Raw genomic sequence first — 19,902 nt, 5'->3', positions numbered from 1 at the left:
CATGGATGAACAAGATTATAAAATTCATCAGAAAGGGCAACTCCATACTAATTTTCATTCTTATTTATGGGCAGACAGGAGGAGTTACTACCCCTTTTGTGTTTTTTGTGGTGAGTACAGTAACTAGTCTTTGCAAGGATGAAAAGTCTTGAAACTTACGAGTGAAAGTGGGTTTGGTATTTACACAGTTTTACCTAAAAGGCGCCAGGAAAACCTTGAAGATTGTCATAGTTTAAGCCAGCATCGAGGTTCTTTGGTTCAGTATCATCCCAATTCAAAAAGGCTTCTATGGGATCCTCTTCGGCAGGCCGGACCCTTTTCTTCCCACTGCTAGCAAGTGGAGGGAACGGCTTCGGATATGAACTTGCAGAATATCCGAATGAAGTCGAGGAGCCTTCAGGTGCAGGATGAAGAGAGGTTTGGGGCTGACAACCAAGAAGTACCTCTTGAAGGCCGAGATCAGCTTGGGCTGTCAATGTGTCACATGTAGGATATGGATTATGCTGGTTGAAATAAAACTGTGGCATTGTGCCCGTATTTCCTAAATCAGATGGGCCAGGTGTTGTTGTGAAAGCTCCTAAACTAGCCGAGGCTTGCCCATACAGAAATGCATTTTCTGTGGCTGCATCGCCTAAATACTGATCAGCAAGCTTCTTGCATGCGCGGTCTAGTGCAGTGTCTAGGTACCTCCTTTGTGCCTCCAAACACCTCTGAATGTGCTTCTCAGCCTGCAATTATGGTTTTAATATTATGGACACTGAACAAGAATTATATAAGACTTCCTTGCAGATTTGAGTTGAATTATTGAAATTCCACTTTCTACAAGATTATTGCTTTATCATGTTCAACATTTGTGGAATAGTATAGTATTTAGCTCTTTTTATGGGCAATGGTTGGCTGAATGACTGCAAATTTCAGAAATATATAAAGGATGGTCAATTCATCAAGGAGAGATCACACCACTGAGAATCCTATTATCGACAGGCAAAACTTAAAAACTCCCAACTTTAAGACTCTGATTACTTCCAACTAGTCAAAAAGAGATATTTCTGCTAAGAAATATTTGCTTCCTGCGCATGCTCAGCAGTCAGCACTAAAGTGGACTTAATGAGGAAACAGATCTTTCTAACTAGAATATACATATATCTCCTCATAATTTCGTAATCAACTTACCTCAATTTGCAGATAGAGTTTTCCTTGAATTTCCTCTTGGGGTTTTGGAGTTTGTTTAGCTCTATGACCTCTGCATATTGTATGTCAATAATCCACAATAGAAAGTAGCATTTATTAGCTCATTGTCATTTAGAAAATAAAACTTTAAACCAGTTAAGCAAAAAAAAAAGCACCTCACTGTAAAGAAGAGCATACCTGTTATACCCAATTGTGCGGGATGGTGCCAAGTTCAATGAAGTAACACCGCGTGAACCTCCAACAACTTGAGAAACTGAGGTTCCTCACATTCAGTAGCATTTGGAAACATATGGTCAGCTTGAGTACCAACATTTCATTCAAAAGTTGCTCATCTAAGTTAAACATCAGTGGAAATAAAAGAAGATAGGCCTTAATTTAGCCCCAGTTGCTCCCAATATACTTTATCTGTCATTTTGCTCTCTGAAATTTATAGTTATTATCAGAGATTTGGGGATGTTATCTTCACTAATACCAGGAGAATGTCCCACTCGCAACGGCCGAATGATCATGCATATTCTCCCTATTTGCTTACTTCAGAAATTCAACTCTTTCGTAAGTTTCTTAAACTTTCAGTTAAACAACCACATTAAGTTTTTTCATCCATTACAGAGGAAAAATACATACTTACACCAGATGTGCTTGAGTTTGGTATGTCTTGCTTTGATTGTATATTGCAGCTGAATGCGTTTCCTCAGAAGAACACTTCAATTTTTAGGTTACATGACCAGTAATGGATATGTGATGTTAGTTTTAAATTTTCAATTATCTTATTTAATTTCCTGCTTAACTATGACTCCATTAAAGTAAAGTTAAGAATATATGCATTGCAGTAGTAAATCATCACACTTCGTGGTGGCTGATATTTGATCGTTATTGCACCAGAAATCTTTTCCATTATATGTCTGCTGATACACATATTGAACAATATAGCATTGGGAATAAGGCCAACAAATATCATAAAATATTTTCCCGTCCATCACATCTTTTTCAAGTTTTCAATTAGAGAAAACAGCATAATACATGGTGAAGATCCCATAGAAGATTTCAGTTTGGCTTCTAGGTCTGGGATTTCAGTTTGGCTTCTAGGTCTGTACAATTTGGAACATTCAATCTAAAAATGTGCACTACAATAAGAATATTACTTGTCTTTCAATATCAAAATTATAATTACTTTTGTAATGAGTGAATAAATGTTTTAGTATTAATTGTTAGGAAATTTTTATGTCTTCACACAGCTTCGTTTCACTCTTTGACTCTCTTTCCCTACTAACCCTGTATAGGAGTTGTTTTTACTTTCTTTTCTTTTCTAATTGTTTCATGCATCATATCGTTTCAGATTCTGTTTCCTTTAGTGAATGAAAATATTCCCATCTTTGAAAGTTGGAGGCTTGAAAACCATGAGATACTCCTGTGTTTTCCCTAATGAAAAATGTCATACATTCTTGTGTAATTAATAGGAAAACTTACTGTATTTCTATCTTTCTTTGGTATGTACATATATTGAACAAGTTGTTAAATAAGCATGTAATGAAATTAGTTAATTTTCATGCTTAAAACGAAATAAGAATGAGGGCAGGTGGATATAACAAAACCTACCATTTTTGGCCGTGTCCTGCCACTCCTTCACAGAAAATTTGCCCAGTCTATATTTCTGGAATACATTGATGATCATTAAATGATATGGAAACTTTTAACAGATTGGATTCAAGTGCTGAAAAGGAAATGCTTAATACTTACCTGCAGATGACTTTTGACATGGAAAAGACTGAGCCCATCTATATCCATCACCTCCAGAACAGCCTTTGGTGTTGCTTCTGCAAATAAGACTTATGGTCAGATTATTGGGAAGTAATGGTAACTGCTAAGTGAGTCGTTGGTTACACTAAACTCATATTGGCATGGAATTCAGTAATTTACTAAGAAATAATATTCACATACTTGAGTTGAGAGATCCAAAAACACATACAAAATTCAGTTCATGCACTAGGAGCAGCTGGCAGTACTAGCAAAAGAGCCTTAAAAAGGACAAAAATTCTATTACTAAGGGAAATAGTCATTATATCTAAATAATTACACAGACAACAACCATAAAAGCTATGAAATAGTGGTATTATTAAAAAGAGGTAAAAGACTATTATTTTGGTTGGTCGTCACGTGTACAATCACGCTTTATGCACTCACATTCTTCTTTTTCTTTAATCTCAGATATTTGGGGTTTGATTAAAGAATTTAGGTTCATCATTCTCTTCAAACTACAGCCTAAGATAATGGTTAATTCATAGAACAAAAGTTACTTGCAACTGCAGCTCACATCCAGTTGCAAGGTTAAACTTATATATACATATATATATATATATATATATATATATATATATATATATATTTATGAATGCTTAACAAAAATCTAACATATAAAAGCAAGAGAAATACTAGGAGTTTTGGTTACAATCGTGACTGATTCCATCATAAACTGAATTAAAACGAAATGATTCAAAATGGCTAATACAAGCAGAAATGCTAATTCTAGCACTGCACGTGCATGAAACTGAAGAAGGGGGGATTGCAAAATGAAAAGAGTGCATAAACTGCATTTGTGCCATCTGCAGAATCATATAGATGCCCTATCTTCTCGTGATGTCACCAAGTTAGAACAATGGAAACATATCCAAAGTCCCCAATGCATGTGTGCAATGCTATTCAAGCCAACAAACTTGAATTCGGTACCATCAAATATATTATTGAAGAAGTCACATAATTCAGAATGCATCATCAATGCTACGTAAAACCATGAGAACACGACATAAGGCATTAAATGGAGGTATATTTGAAAAGAGCACGACAAAATACAAGTCGACAAAACTTCCACAATCGTCTGTCAGAATATAAACAACATTCCTAGAAGGCAATGTAACAGAACTATAAGAATATAAACTAGAAAGGAAAAGTTTAACATCTGTAATACAGTCACTAATCGACAAATATTTCGTCAGCAGCCACCAAGATGCTTCACAGACTGCCGAGATTACAGTTAACTCAATCTATTTGAATGTCATACATAGAAAGGGAGAAAGACGCTACTAAAACTAAATTGAAGCATGCCGTACGCAAAGTGGCAATGATTTTAAGAATGCTCCTCAATCAAATCTACAAGGACCTCTTACATATAAAAAGAGATAGCAAGGAAGCAAAAATTTAGGAGAAACAGTGTGTCAATTTTGGAGCTAATCTTATTTGAAAATGGTCAAAAGAAGATCATTTCTTAAAAGCACATACATATGAGGTAAGCAGTGGGATATGGTCTGAATTTACACAAGGTGGGGGAGAGGGGAGAATAGCATCTGTCATAGATGATTTAATTTGATCTTATCCAACCAAAATTACCAACTTATGCAAAAAACTAATTGCATATACCTATATTCAAACAAAGAAAGCGAACTAGTAGCATGCAGTTAAAACACACAGAAACTATATGATGAAAAAAATGAAAAATATATATTGCTGCATTAAAGCATATAAATTTCTTAAAACTTAGTGGGAAAAAAATTAGAAAAGGTCCATTTCCATAAATAAGGATGAATGACTTCCACTAAAAATAAATTAATACTCTAAAATTTGATCCGGAGGTTATGCATATTGCTAGAATGGCCTTGGAAAGTGGTAACATATGCTCACAGCAGACCATTAACCAAGCAGAATTCCCTTCCAAAGAAACAAGAATCAGTATACAACGAAAATAATAGAAAAGAAATTTCAGAGTTTGAGCAAGAAAAATGCAGCTAGAGGAGAATTCAAATACTCAATGTAATAGGAGTAAAAGTCACTGAGCCAGCCTAAGTGCTAGATGCATGTTAGATATGGATGAAGAGAAGAAACACTCCTTTAGACATCTTGTTAAGCGCTTAATGAGGCATGCAGGTAATTTTCCCATTGAAAAGAGAATTCAAGCTATTTTTTGAGTCAATCTCTTGTGCCTACTACATATCCACAAAAACGAACATGAGGAAATCATTCAAGCATCAGATGTTCCATCCATTTCAGAAACCAATTCAACAGTTATCATTTGACATAACAATTTTGTTTTTAAAAAGAAAACTGGATATCACACAAAAACTATTCTGAGACAATGAAGTAGACTACTAGAGGATAAGAGGAAATGAACACTGACTATGAGGACCACCAAGCTGATTGACAGCATCGACAAAATACGCATGAAGTTCATGAGTCCACCGAAGACGAGGTTTAAGATCATTAGTCACCATAATCTTAGGTTTCTCCTTCACTTTTTCCACCACCTCATTACCAACAACATGATTGCCATTAATCTTTACAGGAGTCGAGGGTCCCTGAATTTCTTGCAAAGCAAGCAATGTGTTATTATCACCACCTTGAAGTTGCTGGTCATCTTGGCTATGCCCATTGGCATCAGTACGTTGACCAGCCATTTGTTTTCCTAGTACTACCCTCTTAAGCTCATCATAATTCTGACTCGGAACGTTGTTTTCCATTAAAACACTCTGCATTTCACTCACTATCTCAGCCATTTCTCTTCTAATTATACGGTTCTACTCTGCTCCTTTCTAACAGTACTCTTACGCTCTTGCAGGTTTGCAACAGAAACCAAGACTACCCCAGATATAGAACAGAAAAATAAAGCATGGCATACCCCACAAAAACCAAACAAAACTGAGGACCCCACCAGGAAAGTTTTGTGGGGGCCACAGAACTAATAACACAAACAAAGAAAAATAATAGTAATAAATAAAAGTTAGAACAATCCAAAGGCAGACACAACGGCTGCTTTGTAATTATCTTGATATTGGTAAAAAAGAGTGGAAGTGAGACTTTTGAACCAGGACAAGCAAGGAGAAGAAATCGAGGAGAGCGGGGGAGGGGGGGGAGTGGGGGTGGGAGTGGGGGAGGGAGATTGATATGCTTACCTGAGAAGTGATGGAACATGCACACGTGGGGGCGTACATGAGATGTACGGAGGGCGGAGGTGTCGTGGAGTGAATGGAAGCGGTGGTGTTGCAGTGAATCACCTACAGGGAGACTTCTGGTTTCAGTTGAGTCTGATGCATGAAAGGAAACGTGGAAGCAGGCAGCTCTTCAGTGCTTGGTTTTTGTTTGTAATCACAGTCCCCAGGGTGTGGTTTTCTCTGGGTTTAAGTATGGTTCTCAAACTTCAAATGGGAATTATTTGGCCTTTAAAAAGTCAGGGTCAAGGCAAAGGCCATTATTACCAAAAAGATTTTCTTTATATTGTGAAATACATTGATCAAATTATTGCTCTCACACTTTCTATCTTTCTCATTGTCAATTTCTTTCCTGGGAGGAGCTTAAAAGTGGAGACAATGAAGTGAAGGAAGTACATTGTACCAGAGACTATGAACAGTGATTGATTGATTAGAGAGTGAGGTGTAAAATTTGGTACTGCATAGCAGCAACGGCAAGGTTCTTCTCCTTTTCTATTCTTATGTCATATGTATTTTGCGTTCTGCACGTGGACTGTGGATTGTTGTTTTCAACGTTATATATATATATATATATATATATATATATACCATATGCCAACTACTTTTTCTTTTTTTAATAATGTTATGGAAAAGAGAAATTTAAATCCGATATATATTTTTAAATAGAGATACCTGCATTCATTATTGAACATATTTTTTTATATTTGGCATCCACAATTTATATTCCAAAAAGAGAATACCAATTTTATAAAAACTTTGGGATTAACATTATATTTGTTACCATATTATGAGTTAATGTTGAATTTTGTCATTATACTTTAATTTCATTAAATTTTGTTACTATAGTTTTAATTTTGTTGATTTATGGAGAAAAAGTATGAATCGATTAAAATTTATCACTTAAATAAATAGAATATTCCAAGAAATATTTTAATTCGGTAACGTTTTGTCCAAAAGTCAATGAAATTGAAAATATGATGATAAAATTTAGGGATGTGAATGGGTACTTTATTATAGGATACCCGCGAGTACCCTATCCGGTTACACAGGGTTAGGGTATTTCATAAAAGGGTTCGGGTAGTGATTTCACTACTTGAATCAGGTTCGGGTATCACCTTTTGGGTAATAGTTACCTGAACCCAATTAATATTTATTAATTTTTTATTATTATTTTAATAATTAAATTAAAAATTTACAATTTCTATTAACTTTACAAGCAATTTTTTTTTTGTTAAAAACTAATAAATATATGAAAAGTATGGTTATTCTAATTATTAATATGATGACATTAATATATTTAAATTAAAAAATTATTAAATTGTTAATTATATTTAAATAATTTGGATATTATATCATATTATAAAGGAATATAATTACTATTATATATATACTTTTAATATACATATATTTACTTTTTATTTTGTGTTAACATTATAAAAATTATGACTTATAAAATTATTAATTGTAATATGTATACCATTATTTATATAATCTTATAATATATATACTTAAAGAAAGCTTTTGAGATTAGAATAGTTTTAGAACCTAAATGTTTTTTTTTAATTTCATGAAATTAAGAACAAATCCTTATAATTAATTAAATTAATTCATGAAACTATTATTATTAATTAACTTGTACTGTCTTTTAATATATATAGTTTATATATTGTGTTAATTTATAAGAAATATAATTACTATTTTATATATTAAAATATTTTTTATGTATGCTTGTGTGTATATATATATATATGTACTTTAAATATAAATATATTTACTTTTTATTTTGTATTAACATTACAAAAATTATAACTCATAAAATTATTAATTACAGTATATATACCTTTATTTATATAAACTTATAACATATAAATCTAAAGAGAAGTTATGAAATTAGAAAAGTTAATTGGGTAATTGGATACCTATAAAGAAGATTTTAATAATTTTTTAATTTAATAGGGTATTAAATGGGTTAAGGTAATTATAGGATAGTAGGAATGTATTAGGATTAAGGTTAAGGTAGTAATTTTTAAATTATTCGAGTAGTTAATAAAATTATGATAATTAATTTTTAATAAGATTAGGATTTGGGTACCTTGAAATTATAGAGTACCCAGACCCGTTGACATCCCTAATAAAATTCAATAAAATTAAACTTGTTTATTGCAAGAGAAAGACAAGATTATGATTTAATTGTACCTGGGCAGGTGTTGACCCAAATTTATCATGTTTTGTGTGAACAATTTGTCATTTTGCTTTTGTGTTGTTTGAGCTGTTTAAGTCATTAAAGACGTGATGCTTCTGTGCATCCACTTACTCTTCTACGGAATCAATTCAAAACCAATATGGTGAAGAAAGGAAGAAGAAGGAGAAAAATGCACAAGTAAGAATGTCCCAAATAATAAATTTCTTCCCTCCTACATACCTTTCTTAGTAACTCCTACTAACTCCTATACATGAACCATAAGAAATAAAACCCAGCACTAGCACTAATGCAGGGAGGATGAAGAAAAACAATATGTTACGTGCACAATACAAACTAAAATTAATTATGGAACAACTAGAAACATATCATTATTTATTTATTTTCTTGCAGCTGGATGAAGGGTTTTTTATGCCATTCAATAAGAAAAATAAGAGATAAATATCATTGAATAAATCTAGAAATTTTTAATAATCTCAAAATTTGGATAAATCTCTCAAACTATAGATGGATAGGAAAAAGAATTAGCACTATTTGAATTCTTTATTTTTTTTATCATTTTCTGTTTTATTCATTATTTATATTTTATTTTTCAATATTTTTAATTTTCATGTTTGTTGTTTTTATTTTTATTATGTTTTGTATTATTATATTGTTGGTAAAATACTCCAACCTCTTAACTTTTAGTCATGGTTTTATACGGATCTATTAGTTTTTGAAATAATTATTCCATATCAAAAAATGTAAATATCATTAACAGAAAATATAAAATAATTAAAATACCTTTTCTATTTTTTTTTTCTCAAACAATGTGATTGCACAACGGTGCTCCCATTCGTCGACCAATTACCCCACAACAGGTGCTCTCCAAGGGAAGGGAACATGGTTGGGAGCACTAGATCGATGCTTCCCATAAATTTGTTTTTTGGTAAACAAAATTTATGTAATAGTAATTTTTACAATTAATAAAGAGTAAAATTATTATTTTAATAATATCACGTCATTAAATTAACAAAAATATTAACAGTTGGTTAACGGTTAAATTTATATATTTAAAAGAATATATTTTTTTTGTACAAAACGTCTATTTCAAAAACTAATAAAACCGTCTAGATTTACAGTTAAAAGTTAAGAAGTGAGAGTATTTTACTTTTATATTTTTGTATTTTCCATGATGTTGGATTGATTGCAAATTTGGATAGTTAAGCTCGAGGTTCATTTATTCAATAACTAATCCAATTAAAATTCAACTAAAAATAAGTCTAAAAAATTTAAAATTAAAAATTAAATTAATTATAAAAAAATGACCTTAATCTAATTTAATTTCAAAATTTACAAAAATAACTCTGAACAAAATGAAATATCTACCTATCACATTAGTTTAATAGCTCTAACTAATATATGGAAAATGTAAACAAGTTCGTAAGCTACTACTTTTATCATAACTAAGTTTTTCTTTTTGTTTTCAAGTAAGTGATTGACTATGGAATATTATATATTATAATATTATAACTTTCATGCATAAAATGAAAAGAGAAGTAGATTTTTTTTTTAAAGTTAATTAAAGTACTATTTAATAGTATTATTCTTGTATTAAATACAAAAATAAACTATTAATGTAACGATTTTTCAATGTCTTAAAATAAAATATAATATATAATTTTGTAATATTAAAGAGTTTCCTTAAACTACTTGATAATAAAATCTAAAAATAAATACAATATCAATTGATTTACTTTTAAAAATGAACCTTAGTAGAATTTTTTAAAAAGAAAAAAGAAAAGAAAATTAAGGTGTAGAGGAACAATTTATACGGGTATTGTCAAAGTCGGAAAGAGAGCATTAAACATAAAAGAGTCCTTCACAAGGAAAGCGAAAAAAAAAAAAAAGGTCAAACTAGCCGTTACCATTTTCGAAAGATCCCAAAAAGAAAGCAGAAAGACCGCTCCTTTCATTTTCCTTTCCTTTTTGCCTTGCTTCAACTCTCAGCTCCTATTTCTCTTCTTCCTCAGTGCCTCCGATCTTAACTCAAAGCTCCCTCTTTCTCTGTCAGCTAAGAAGACAGGGCTGATAATGTTCACCGAAGGCTTAGACGAATCAGCAATCAACTGGATCAACCAGGTATTTTCTTTTTTCCCTTTTGCTTCTCTTTCACTTTTGTTGCCTTTGGTTTTCCAATAAAATTTGACTGCTTTTGCAGGGCAAAGAAACAGATCAAGAACCAAGAATTAGATCGCCATTAACAGAAAAACTATCACCTCACGACTCATTCCCCAAATCCCCTCTTATTTACAACACTGCCCCTCTTTTTTCCCCCCATATTTTGCCTCCTTCTCTCAAATTCCGCTCTGGCTTGCTTGCACCTCATAGTCTGATAGCTCCTCGTCTTGATGACGAGGACGACGACGAAAGCGTAGCTTCAGTTTCTGACGATATTGGCGGTGGAGATTCTGCGAATGGGAATTTTTCAGACGAAGAGGATGTGTTTAGGAGTAATAAGTGTAGCTCGAATTTGAGTAGAGGATTTTCAAAGCAGAATTTGAAAGTTGAATTGCCCGATACTAATAGGAGATTTACTGATGGTGATTTGGGTGTTAGAGATTTTGCTGAGAAAAATTATACTTCTGCTGGTATTGGAGGTATTTTTGGACTCCGGGAACGAGTTCAAGTACATAATGCCCATGTAAGGAGAAAGTTTTGGTATCTTTTTTGGCTTCTCTTTGCTTGTTACTTTTACTTCTTTTTTTTTTTTTTTTTTTTGTGCTTTGCCTTCTCTTTGCTTGTTACTTTTACTATTTTTTTTTTGTGCTTTTCGAAGTGAAAAGCAAGACATACATTAATAGAAAAGGATGGTTTTTTATGTCTTGATTGGTGTTAAAATTTAAACATTTGCTTATTTTTAACCCAATATGATTTTGCTGCTTTTACTTTACATAATCTTTTATTTTCTTAATATGAATTTGGTATGATTGGTTTTGCTTTGGAACGAAGACATGCGTTAATAAAAAAGGATGGTTTTTTATGTCTTGATTGGTGTTAAAATTTAAACATTTGCTCATTTTTAACCAAATATGATTTTGCTGCTTTTACTTTACATAATCTTTAATTTTTCTTAATATGGATTGGGAATGACTGGTTTTGCTTTGAAAAGAAGATTTTTGGTTGCTTCTGTGGATTAACTAAAACTTAGCTTTTTCTTTGGATTTTTTTTGGTTGATGCTGACTGTAGGGAACAACTATTCCTAGTCATGTTAAGAGTACATTTAAAGAGGTTGAAGATTTGGGCACACCAAGTGCACCTCCTATATTGGATATTGGAAGAGAAGGGAGTGACATGGAGGTTGAAGAAGAAACTGAGCAAATTCAGGATGGAATATACAAATCAGTGCAAGCAGATCATTTTGATGGCAATAAAGAAGGCTTAGCAGATTCTAAATCTCGATCATTTAATTGCGCTGAGCTTGGTGAAGAAAGGTGCTGTAGTCTTCAATTTCATTATGCACAATTCACGTGGAAGCCTGTGATGAAAAACCTTTTCCTTCTTTCTTTTTGGTTTTAGATCATGCTATCATTTCTAAAATTTCTTTACCATTGTCTTGTGCAGAGTAAATGAGACCGTGAATGGAGACAAAGAAGAAAAAATCCCTTATTGGCAAAGTAACACATCTGATGACTTACATCATTATAATGCCAGGTGCAATCTATATTGAGTTTTTATTAATACTAAGATGATGTTTGTTGAAAATGTTAGTGTCATGAACCACTTAGTCTTATATTCTTCATCCTGTAAATATGTTATTGCAGTGGTCAATATGCCTGGCAGACTTTAATCGCTTATGATGCATGCATACGGTTGTGTCTATATGAATGGGCAAGAGGTTGCCCCGAGGCGCCTGAGTTTCTGCGTGATGAGTGCCTTCTACTCCGAAGTGCCTTTGGGTAGGTTCTGTCTATTGTTTTGAAATTAAAGTTGTCCCATTAGCCTTTCAAGGATCTCTCAAGGTTTTTCTTTTTCTTGTAATTTATATAGTCTACACAAATTTTTGTTGCAACCACGAGGTGTACAACCAGTAGAAGTGAGCACTACTAAGAATGTGGAACAATTTTCATTGAAGGCAAAGAAGGTTGCTGGAAAAATAAGAGTGGAAGGTAAGGCCAAAGGTTATATGGCAACTATATATACAAATTTGATATTTGGAAGGATGGGCAGGCTTATGGAATTTCTGTCCATTACAATACATTTACAAATTCATTATTTTTGAATATTTCATTCCATATGTTTTCAGTCTCTTGCAATTTGAGGATTCTTTTTGCAGAAAAACTTCTCTTATATAAAACCTAAGTTGTAGATGTTGGATAATTGCAGTGAAGAAACTTCGCATAATCCCAAGGCGGAAACTTAAAAGCACATATTCACAGCGAAGTGCAATGTACATGCAAGTGGGAGCGGACTATGTCCGACACGTCTCATCACTTGTGAAAACTGGCATGAATTCTCTTAAAATAGCCTCATTTTCAGTGACATCTGAAGGTTTGTATTTGTTATGAATATATTGAATTGAACCTATATTAGTTAATTAATGAGTAATAAAATGATCTTATATTTTGAGCTTACGATGAAACTTCCATCTATAACAAGTGTCGACTTGACTGTTGCTGCTTTGAATTTTGAAGTTATCATTGTTCTGATTAAACTCTTTTAAAAATTTAATTTTATTATGACTTTCTCAATAAAATCTGCCCACCGACTAAACAAAAATTTTTCAGTCATTGCTCCTACTCTTAACAAAGACATGAACTACATACTTCTTTGTAACTTCCCTACCTTAATGTTCTTGCACAACTAATCTGTTGTCTCTTCATATTTGCAGAACCATTATCTTGCTTATTCCAGCTAAAGAGTACTACGGAAGACACCAAAGTTGAACCAAGTTCCACAATCTGCTTGCACCCTGGTTGTGGTGACTACCATGTCTTGTAAGTTGCTATCTTATATTTTAGACCTGGGCTGGTAGTCTTTGGCTGGCAGCAAGTTTAATCACTTATAATAACTCATAAGCTATAAAGTTAGTTTTATGTGCCCATATCATACTTGAATTCATTCTTGATATTCTAAGATGAGTTATGCTCTGAATGGTAGAAAAATCTTACAATTGCATGTACTTTTAGTTTCCCAGAGACTGAAGCTGATGCTCTTTTGGTGGAAGTCCAAGATAAAAAGAAATCAGTCCAGGGCCGAACAACAATTCCAGTTTCATCCTTGACTGATAATCCCGTATGTGTTGTCTGCTATCTTCAACAATCTGGTTTTTTAAGGGATAAACACCATCCACCTATAACATAATGTGATTGACTAATCAGTATAATTGGATTTGATTGACTATCCTGTACAGAATGATAGAATCAGATGGTGGCCCATATACCATGACGATGAAGAATGTGTTGGGAAGATCCAGCTATCTATTGGAAGTACAATTACTTGTGATGAGACGAGTCAGATAAAGGTATTTTTCATCATCTACTCTGGTGAACATATTTCATTAGAACTACTTAGAGGATTTAGATTCTTCCAGTTTTCAAATATCATAACAATTTAATTGACTTAATTATAAGTGACAATTGGTGATAAAAGAACTAGATGTGCTGCATGGAATTTGCTTGAAAATAGTCTTTTTAGTCTCCAATGTATTGAAGTCTGATTTTATAAAAGCAGTTGTGTGCATTTAAGGTGTAAAATTTTCATCTATAGAATTTTATGATTATTAAAATTTCTGGAGTTATTTTTGGGGTGGTTCAACTTTTCTGTACGTTAAATGCTAGATATGTGGTTCCTCTGAGTTTTAGAAGCTGAATGATATTACAGAGTTGATTGATTTAATTTGTTTAAGCATCAGATGCTTAATGATAATTCTTGAACGCTGACTAGCACAGTGATTTTTTTATTTTAATTTGGCTGCTATTTAAATAGTAGTTAGTTACTCAGTTTTCAAGATCTACAGCAAGAATTTCTGTTCGTATTGCATGGGCAGTTCTGTGGAACTGGACTTGATTGTTTAAGTATGTCTATAAGTGTGTAAACATATGGGTGAGCATGCATGAGTTTTCTTCACCTATTTTGTTTTCCTTTTTTAGAGTGCACCCGTTGTGGAGACGCTAGCCTACGATCTACTCCTGGAGGCTTCAATGCGTGCACAGCATTTCCATTCCCAAAACTTGAGGTTACAAGGACCTTGGCAGTGGCTATTGACTGAGTTTGCAGACTACTATGGGGTTTCTGATTCATATACAAAATTGAGGTAGTTCTAAGTATAACTTTTGTTTGCAATCATCATATTTCTATCATGCTCCTTGCAATTTCCTTGTAATGTATTAACTCTTTTTGGTTTCTTTGTAGGTATCTGTTACATGTCATGAATGTGGCCACACCAACAAAAGACTGTTTAGAGCTCGTGCATGAGTTGCTTGTACCTATTTTAAAGGCAAGGAGTGAGAAAAGCTTGACAAGACAGGAGGTAGGCATCTCTGATTACAGATTGCATCAATTACTTTAAAAATGAACTCATAGATGATGTTATTGTGGTTCAAATTATCTCTGACATGATGTGGCTAAAGAATGATGATAATTAGAGGTTCCTTTAGAGCATCGCTTCACTTGTCTTGAGCTACTGGTCCATTTCCCAATTCCCATGGCATAAGAATGTATTTGCCAAGGGTAACATACAATGCTCTTTAGCAATTACCTATGCTACTAATAATGATAAGTTATATTGAGGTTTCACAAGCCATGACTTTGTCATATATGAAGAAAATCACTTGTGTGGGTCCTTATCTAAAAAGGGACATCAATTCAATCAACCTTGAATCCTTGATTTGTTGAACGATTAGATAATCAGATGGTGCTTACGGTTTTATATCAATGTTGGGTTTTAAATAATTACAGTGATCATATATTTGACATGAATCATTGTGACCAATGGAATTAATTTGCCAGCTAAATCTAACTTTGCTCTCTATGCCCTTGGAGCAAGAATCATTTGTGTGCTGCCAGTTTTTATGTCCTGAAGTTTTAACAGTAATCTAGGAAAAGTTATCTGAGAGGATCTTTCATTTGTCAAATTTTTAGGCCGGGAATCTAGCATCACTGTGATTTTTTTTTGAAAGTAAAATTTTCAGATGTGTCCTAATTTGTTGATTAATTAAATAGTTACAGTGATCATATATATGACATGAATCATTGTGACTGACTGAATTAATTTGACACCTAAATCTAACTGTGCTCTCTATGTCCTTGGAGCAAGAAGCTATTGTGGGCTGCCAGTTTTCCATATGCTGAATTTTTAACACAATTTAGGAAAAGTTTATTTATTTATCCTGGAATCTTGCTTCGCTGTCATTTTTTGGAAGTCAAAACTTCAGATGTGTCCTTAATTTTTAGTTTTCTTCTAATGTCATGGAAAGTGTATCACCATTTTGTGAAATCACTATCGGAGAGTGGTTGGATTTGCTGCATCTCCAAATGATATACAGTAGGATTATGTGCTTCCATTCATTCTGCAAATGAAATGTGTTTGATACTTGTATGCTTCAGAAATTTTAATGTAAATATGTTTTTCTGAGATGGCTCACGCTGTATAACCCCTGCCTGCTCTCTTCCAGAAAAGCATATTGCTTGATTGTGAAACACAAATTGAGAGTCTCTTGGCAAATGCTTTTGAGAACTACAAGTCATTAGATGAAAAATCTCCTACAGGGCTAGCGGACTTGTTTGGCCCAACCCAAGAGACTGCAGCACCAGCTCTAGCTCCTGCTGTTAAAGTATACACTCTTCTTCATGATATACTATCTCCTGATGCTCAGACTATGTTGAGAAACTATTTGCAGGTAATTTCAGTTTGTCAATAATGACTGAACTTTCTATTACACAGAATCAAATTGCCACCATTTTTGGATAAGGTGATGTGAATGAAAGGTTCATCCACAACCAGCCTAGCATTCTTGTTTAAAGCGGCCTTTTGTTCTGTTAACTCATTTAATTAATTAGATACACGGGGATTTAAATATTAATGTATGTGATTAATGGAAAGGAAAATTGCTTATGCAGCATTACTGGAATGTCCTTGTAAATTATTTTACTAATATTTTCTATGCCTCCATGATAGTTTACCAGAAAATTTAGATATGGCTGCGGTAAAGGAAGACATTGTCGATTTCTGATGTTTATTTTCTTCCATGTATTAAAGCAATAGCAGGATTGTCTTGTTCTGCTCTTTGTTTTGATACACTAAACAAATTTATAATGCTAGTGGTGATAACATTTTGCAGACTGCAGCAAAAAAAAGGTGTCGGAAGCACATGATTGAGACCGATGAGTTTGTTTCAAGCAACTCTGAAGGTTTTCTCTTGGACACAATTACCATCTCAACAGCTTATCTGAAGATGAAGAATCTGTGTATAAACATTAGTAAAGAGATTCAGGCAGACATCAAGATCCACAATCAGCATATACTCCCCAGGTACAGGCACGTTTTATGGATAAAAATTAAAAAGCTTATTCATGAAGGTTTTGAAATCATGTGAGATACTAATAGATTTCGTGTGCAACTCATGAAATGGCATTCATTGATTATTATTACTTTTTTCAAATGTGTGCTAAAATTTCAGTTAGCTTTTAGTCAGTAGCCAGTTTATTGTATGATGCCTTCTAACACACATTCCTCTGTTCCAGTTCAATTGACCTGTCAAACATCACAGCTGCAGTATACAGCACGGAGTTGTGTAACAGGCTTGCTGGTTTCCTTGCTGCATGGCCTCCATCTAGTCCTGCATCACATGTTAATGAACTTTTGATTGCAATTGCAGATTTTGAGAGGGATCTTGAGTCATGGAACATCAGGTGTGTGATTAAAATCCCTCTTTGTATATGCTAGAATAAAATACTTTAGTTTTGCCATCTGATGCCCTGGAACTTGTATGAATTCGGATTATGACCTAATATAGAGTTGAAGGTCTGTGTCTTACACGCTATCTTCTGCCTGCTTCAGTTCTGTGCAGGAAGGTGTAGACTCAAAGACTTTGTTTCACAATTACATAATGGTGTGGGTAGAGGATATGCAGCTTAAGTTACTTGATCTTTGCAAGTCTGAAAAGGTATACTTAATTTTTTTTTAAAAAAAATTTTACTTATGTTCATGAGATATGTAATCTCCAAATCAATGTTTGATGTATATTTAAAAAGTAAAGAACCTTTCTCTCTCTTTTTTATACGTCCACCCCCATGCCTTTGCCCCCTATCCTAACCCCAATGCCAAAGGAAAGAAAATTAATTCTTTTTTTTTTTGGATACATGCATCAATGAGCGTGTGCACTATCAAGGAACTGGATCAACTTATTTGGTACGGTTGTGTTGGACTTTGTGATATAATCAGGTGCCATGGTCTGGAGTAACAACAAATCATTCCACCTCTCCGTTTGCTGAAGAAATGTATGAGAAGATCAAAGATTCTCTTAGTGGATATGAGGTGGTGATCAATCGATGGCCTCAGTACTCACTGGTCTTGGAAAATGTAATTTCTAAATCTTTTTGACAGTTGCTAGCTCCTCTTTCTCTCAGTGTGCATGTGCAATTGTTTTATGTTTGGCAAACACAAGCATTCATATCGTCTGTGCGGTGGATCCTGTTTCTTTGCACTTGGCGCTTTTTTACACACATTTAATTCCATATGAGGTCATTACTTCTTCATCTACTGACATTTCATAATTATGGTTTCCTTCAGGCTGTTGCCAATGTGGAAAGAGCAATTGTAAAAGCACTAGAGAAACAATACAATGACATCTTGACTCCTTTGAAAGATAGCATTCCAAAAAGGCTTAATATGCATGTCCAGAAGCTGACAAGAAGGCAGTCAACAGCACTCTATTCAGTTCCCAGCCAGGTGAGTGCACCATAATCCTTAAAATTAATAGCATGGTAGCAGTTGCCTATTAGGTCAACAGAATATTGAACTCAAGTCAATTGAGCCAGCAATGTGTATGGTTCTTACATATCTTACCAAAGTTAGTCCTTTTTCCAGTTAGGAATCTTCCTCAACACCGTCAAGAGAATTCTTGATGTCTTGCACTGTAAAGTGGAGGATATCTTAAAATCTTGGGCATCCTATCTGCCTCTCATGGGAGACAAGAAGTTGCTGTTTGGTGAGCAGATGAATGGAATCACTGTCATGTTGAGGACAAAGTATAAAAATTACTTGCAGGCAACAGTGGAGAAACTTGTTAACAATGTAAGTCCTAATTAATATGATTTCTGTGTTAAAATTTTAATTTATTGAACATAGTCAAGATTATATTGCTGTTGAACTCCAAGCATTGTTCAAGGGTATGTGCGCAAGTGATGTCAGGTTGGTAGTTCATTAAAATGATATATCAGACTCTTGAAATTAGTTTTGTTGCACCTGGATTTGATTGATTATTCTGGTTTAAAAAGGCATTTTGAATTTTATTTCTATGATTTGAAAGAAAAAACCAATTTACCCTATTCTTCCTTTTGCTACTTGTTCATCCTTAAGCTCTGAAAAAAACTATGACTGTTTCAGACACAAGCTAATCGAAACACAAGACTAAAGAGGATTCTGGAGGAGATAAAGGAAGAAGATGGAGAGGCTGAGATCCGTGAGAGAATGCAGATGCTCAGTTCACAACTGATTGACTCTATCTCTAACTTACATGAGGTCTTCACAAGTCGAATATTTGTAGCAACCTGCCGTGGATTTTGGGATAGGATGGGACAGGTGAAGACAAATAATTATTGTTGATTGGACCCTTTGCTACTTAGCTTTGTCTTATATCTTCTAACATTGTTTTAATTAACTACTTGCACCAGATTGTACTGAAATTTCTTGAAGGCAGGAAGGAAAACAGAGTGTGGTATAATGGATCATATTTTGCTCTGGGGGCAAGTGCTCAAGTCCAACTTTATTCAACTTGTTATATGTTAAATGAGAGATTATTTGTAGTTGAAAAGGGATAGCATTTCAATCTGGTTTAGATGCAGATTTGCAGTGCAGTTTCTCATAACATTCTTTCTCTCATCTCTTTTTGTAGATACTGGATGACACCTTTGCTTCCCAAATGCAGCGACTGCAAGGAAATTTGCTCCAAGAAAAAGATCTTGAGCCTCCTCGTTCTGTGATTGAAGCTCGGTCTATCCTCTGCAGAGACACAGCTAATGCAACAGATGCATCCACCTACTTCTATGTCTGAGAAGCTGCAAACCAACCGAATTTTTATGCACAGAGTGTACAGTCACGAGATTTCAGTGCCAAATTCTATTTTTATTCTTTTTGTATATGTAAAAATACCCAGCACTATGCTGGGAACCAACGCACCATGAAAGCAGTCTTATTTCTGTATGTCATCTTCAAAATTCTTCAATTCTTTGTGGACATTGCCTTTGAAATATTTCAGTGATTCCAAAGATCCACTTTTGTGTAGTTGCACAATCTCCAAATTAATTGAACTTGCTTATCAATACAAGATTCTATG

At 33.7% G+C, this 19,902-nt stretch overlaps 2 protein-coding genes across 3 annotated transcripts; one reads left to right on the top strand and one right to left on the bottom strand.

Moving 5' to 3' along the window:
* Positions 1-6,340, bottom strand: LOC18612546 (uncharacterized). Of its 2 annotated transcripts, none has more exons than XM_018120621.2 (6): positions 6,129-6,340; positions 2,929-3,005; positions 2,788-2,842; positions 1,369-1,444; positions 1,174-1,243; positions 1-728 (listed from the first exon to the last, which is right to left on the bottom strand). In XM_018120621.2, exons 1-6 carry the CDS (start codon positions 6,145-6,147, stop codon positions 195-197), a joined length of 831 nt encoding a protein of 276 aa, XP_017976110.2. In that variant the 5' UTR covers positions 6,148-6,340; the 3' UTR covers positions 1-194. The 2 variants fall into 2 exon arrangements, with proteins under 2 accessions (XP_017976110.2, XP_088659023.1); XM_088802897.1 differs by lacking the exon at positions 6,129-6,340 and adding an exon at positions 5,357-5,732.
* A 3,879-nt stretch (positions 6,341-10,219) lies between these two features.
* On the top strand, positions 10,220-19,893 carry LOC18612545 (portal protein). Its single transcript, XM_007049403.3, has 22 exons — positions 10,220-10,485; positions 10,565-11,047; positions 11,594-11,838; positions 11,969-12,058; positions 12,169-12,303; positions 12,395-12,513; positions 12,731-12,895; positions 13,236-13,341; positions 13,534-13,639; positions 13,758-13,868; positions 14,497-14,660; positions 14,759-14,876; positions 16,021-16,245; positions 16,687-16,877; positions 17,090-17,257; positions 17,406-17,511; positions 17,790-17,927; positions 18,138-18,296; positions 18,435-18,641; positions 18,954-19,148; positions 19,241-19,312; positions 19,462-19,893. The coding sequence occupies exons 1-22, from the start codon at positions 10,438-10,440 to the stop codon at positions 19,618-19,620; spliced, it is 3,510 nt and encodes a 1,169-aa protein (XP_007049465.3). The 5' UTR covers positions 10,220-10,437; the 3' UTR covers positions 19,621-19,893.
* The last annotated feature ends 9 nt before the right edge of the window (positions 19,894-19,902 follow it).

Source organism: Theobroma cacao, chromosome 1 (assembly GCF_053813885.1).
Source record: "Theobroma cacao isolate CCN51 chromosome 1, ASM5381388v1, whole genome shotgun sequence".
NCBI classification, from domain to species: Eukaryota; Viridiplantae; Streptophyta; class Magnoliopsida; order Malvales; family Malvaceae; genus Theobroma; species Theobroma cacao.
The sequence above is the reverse complement of the archived record's forward strand: the minus strand, read 5'-3'. Positions and strand labels throughout refer to the sequence as shown.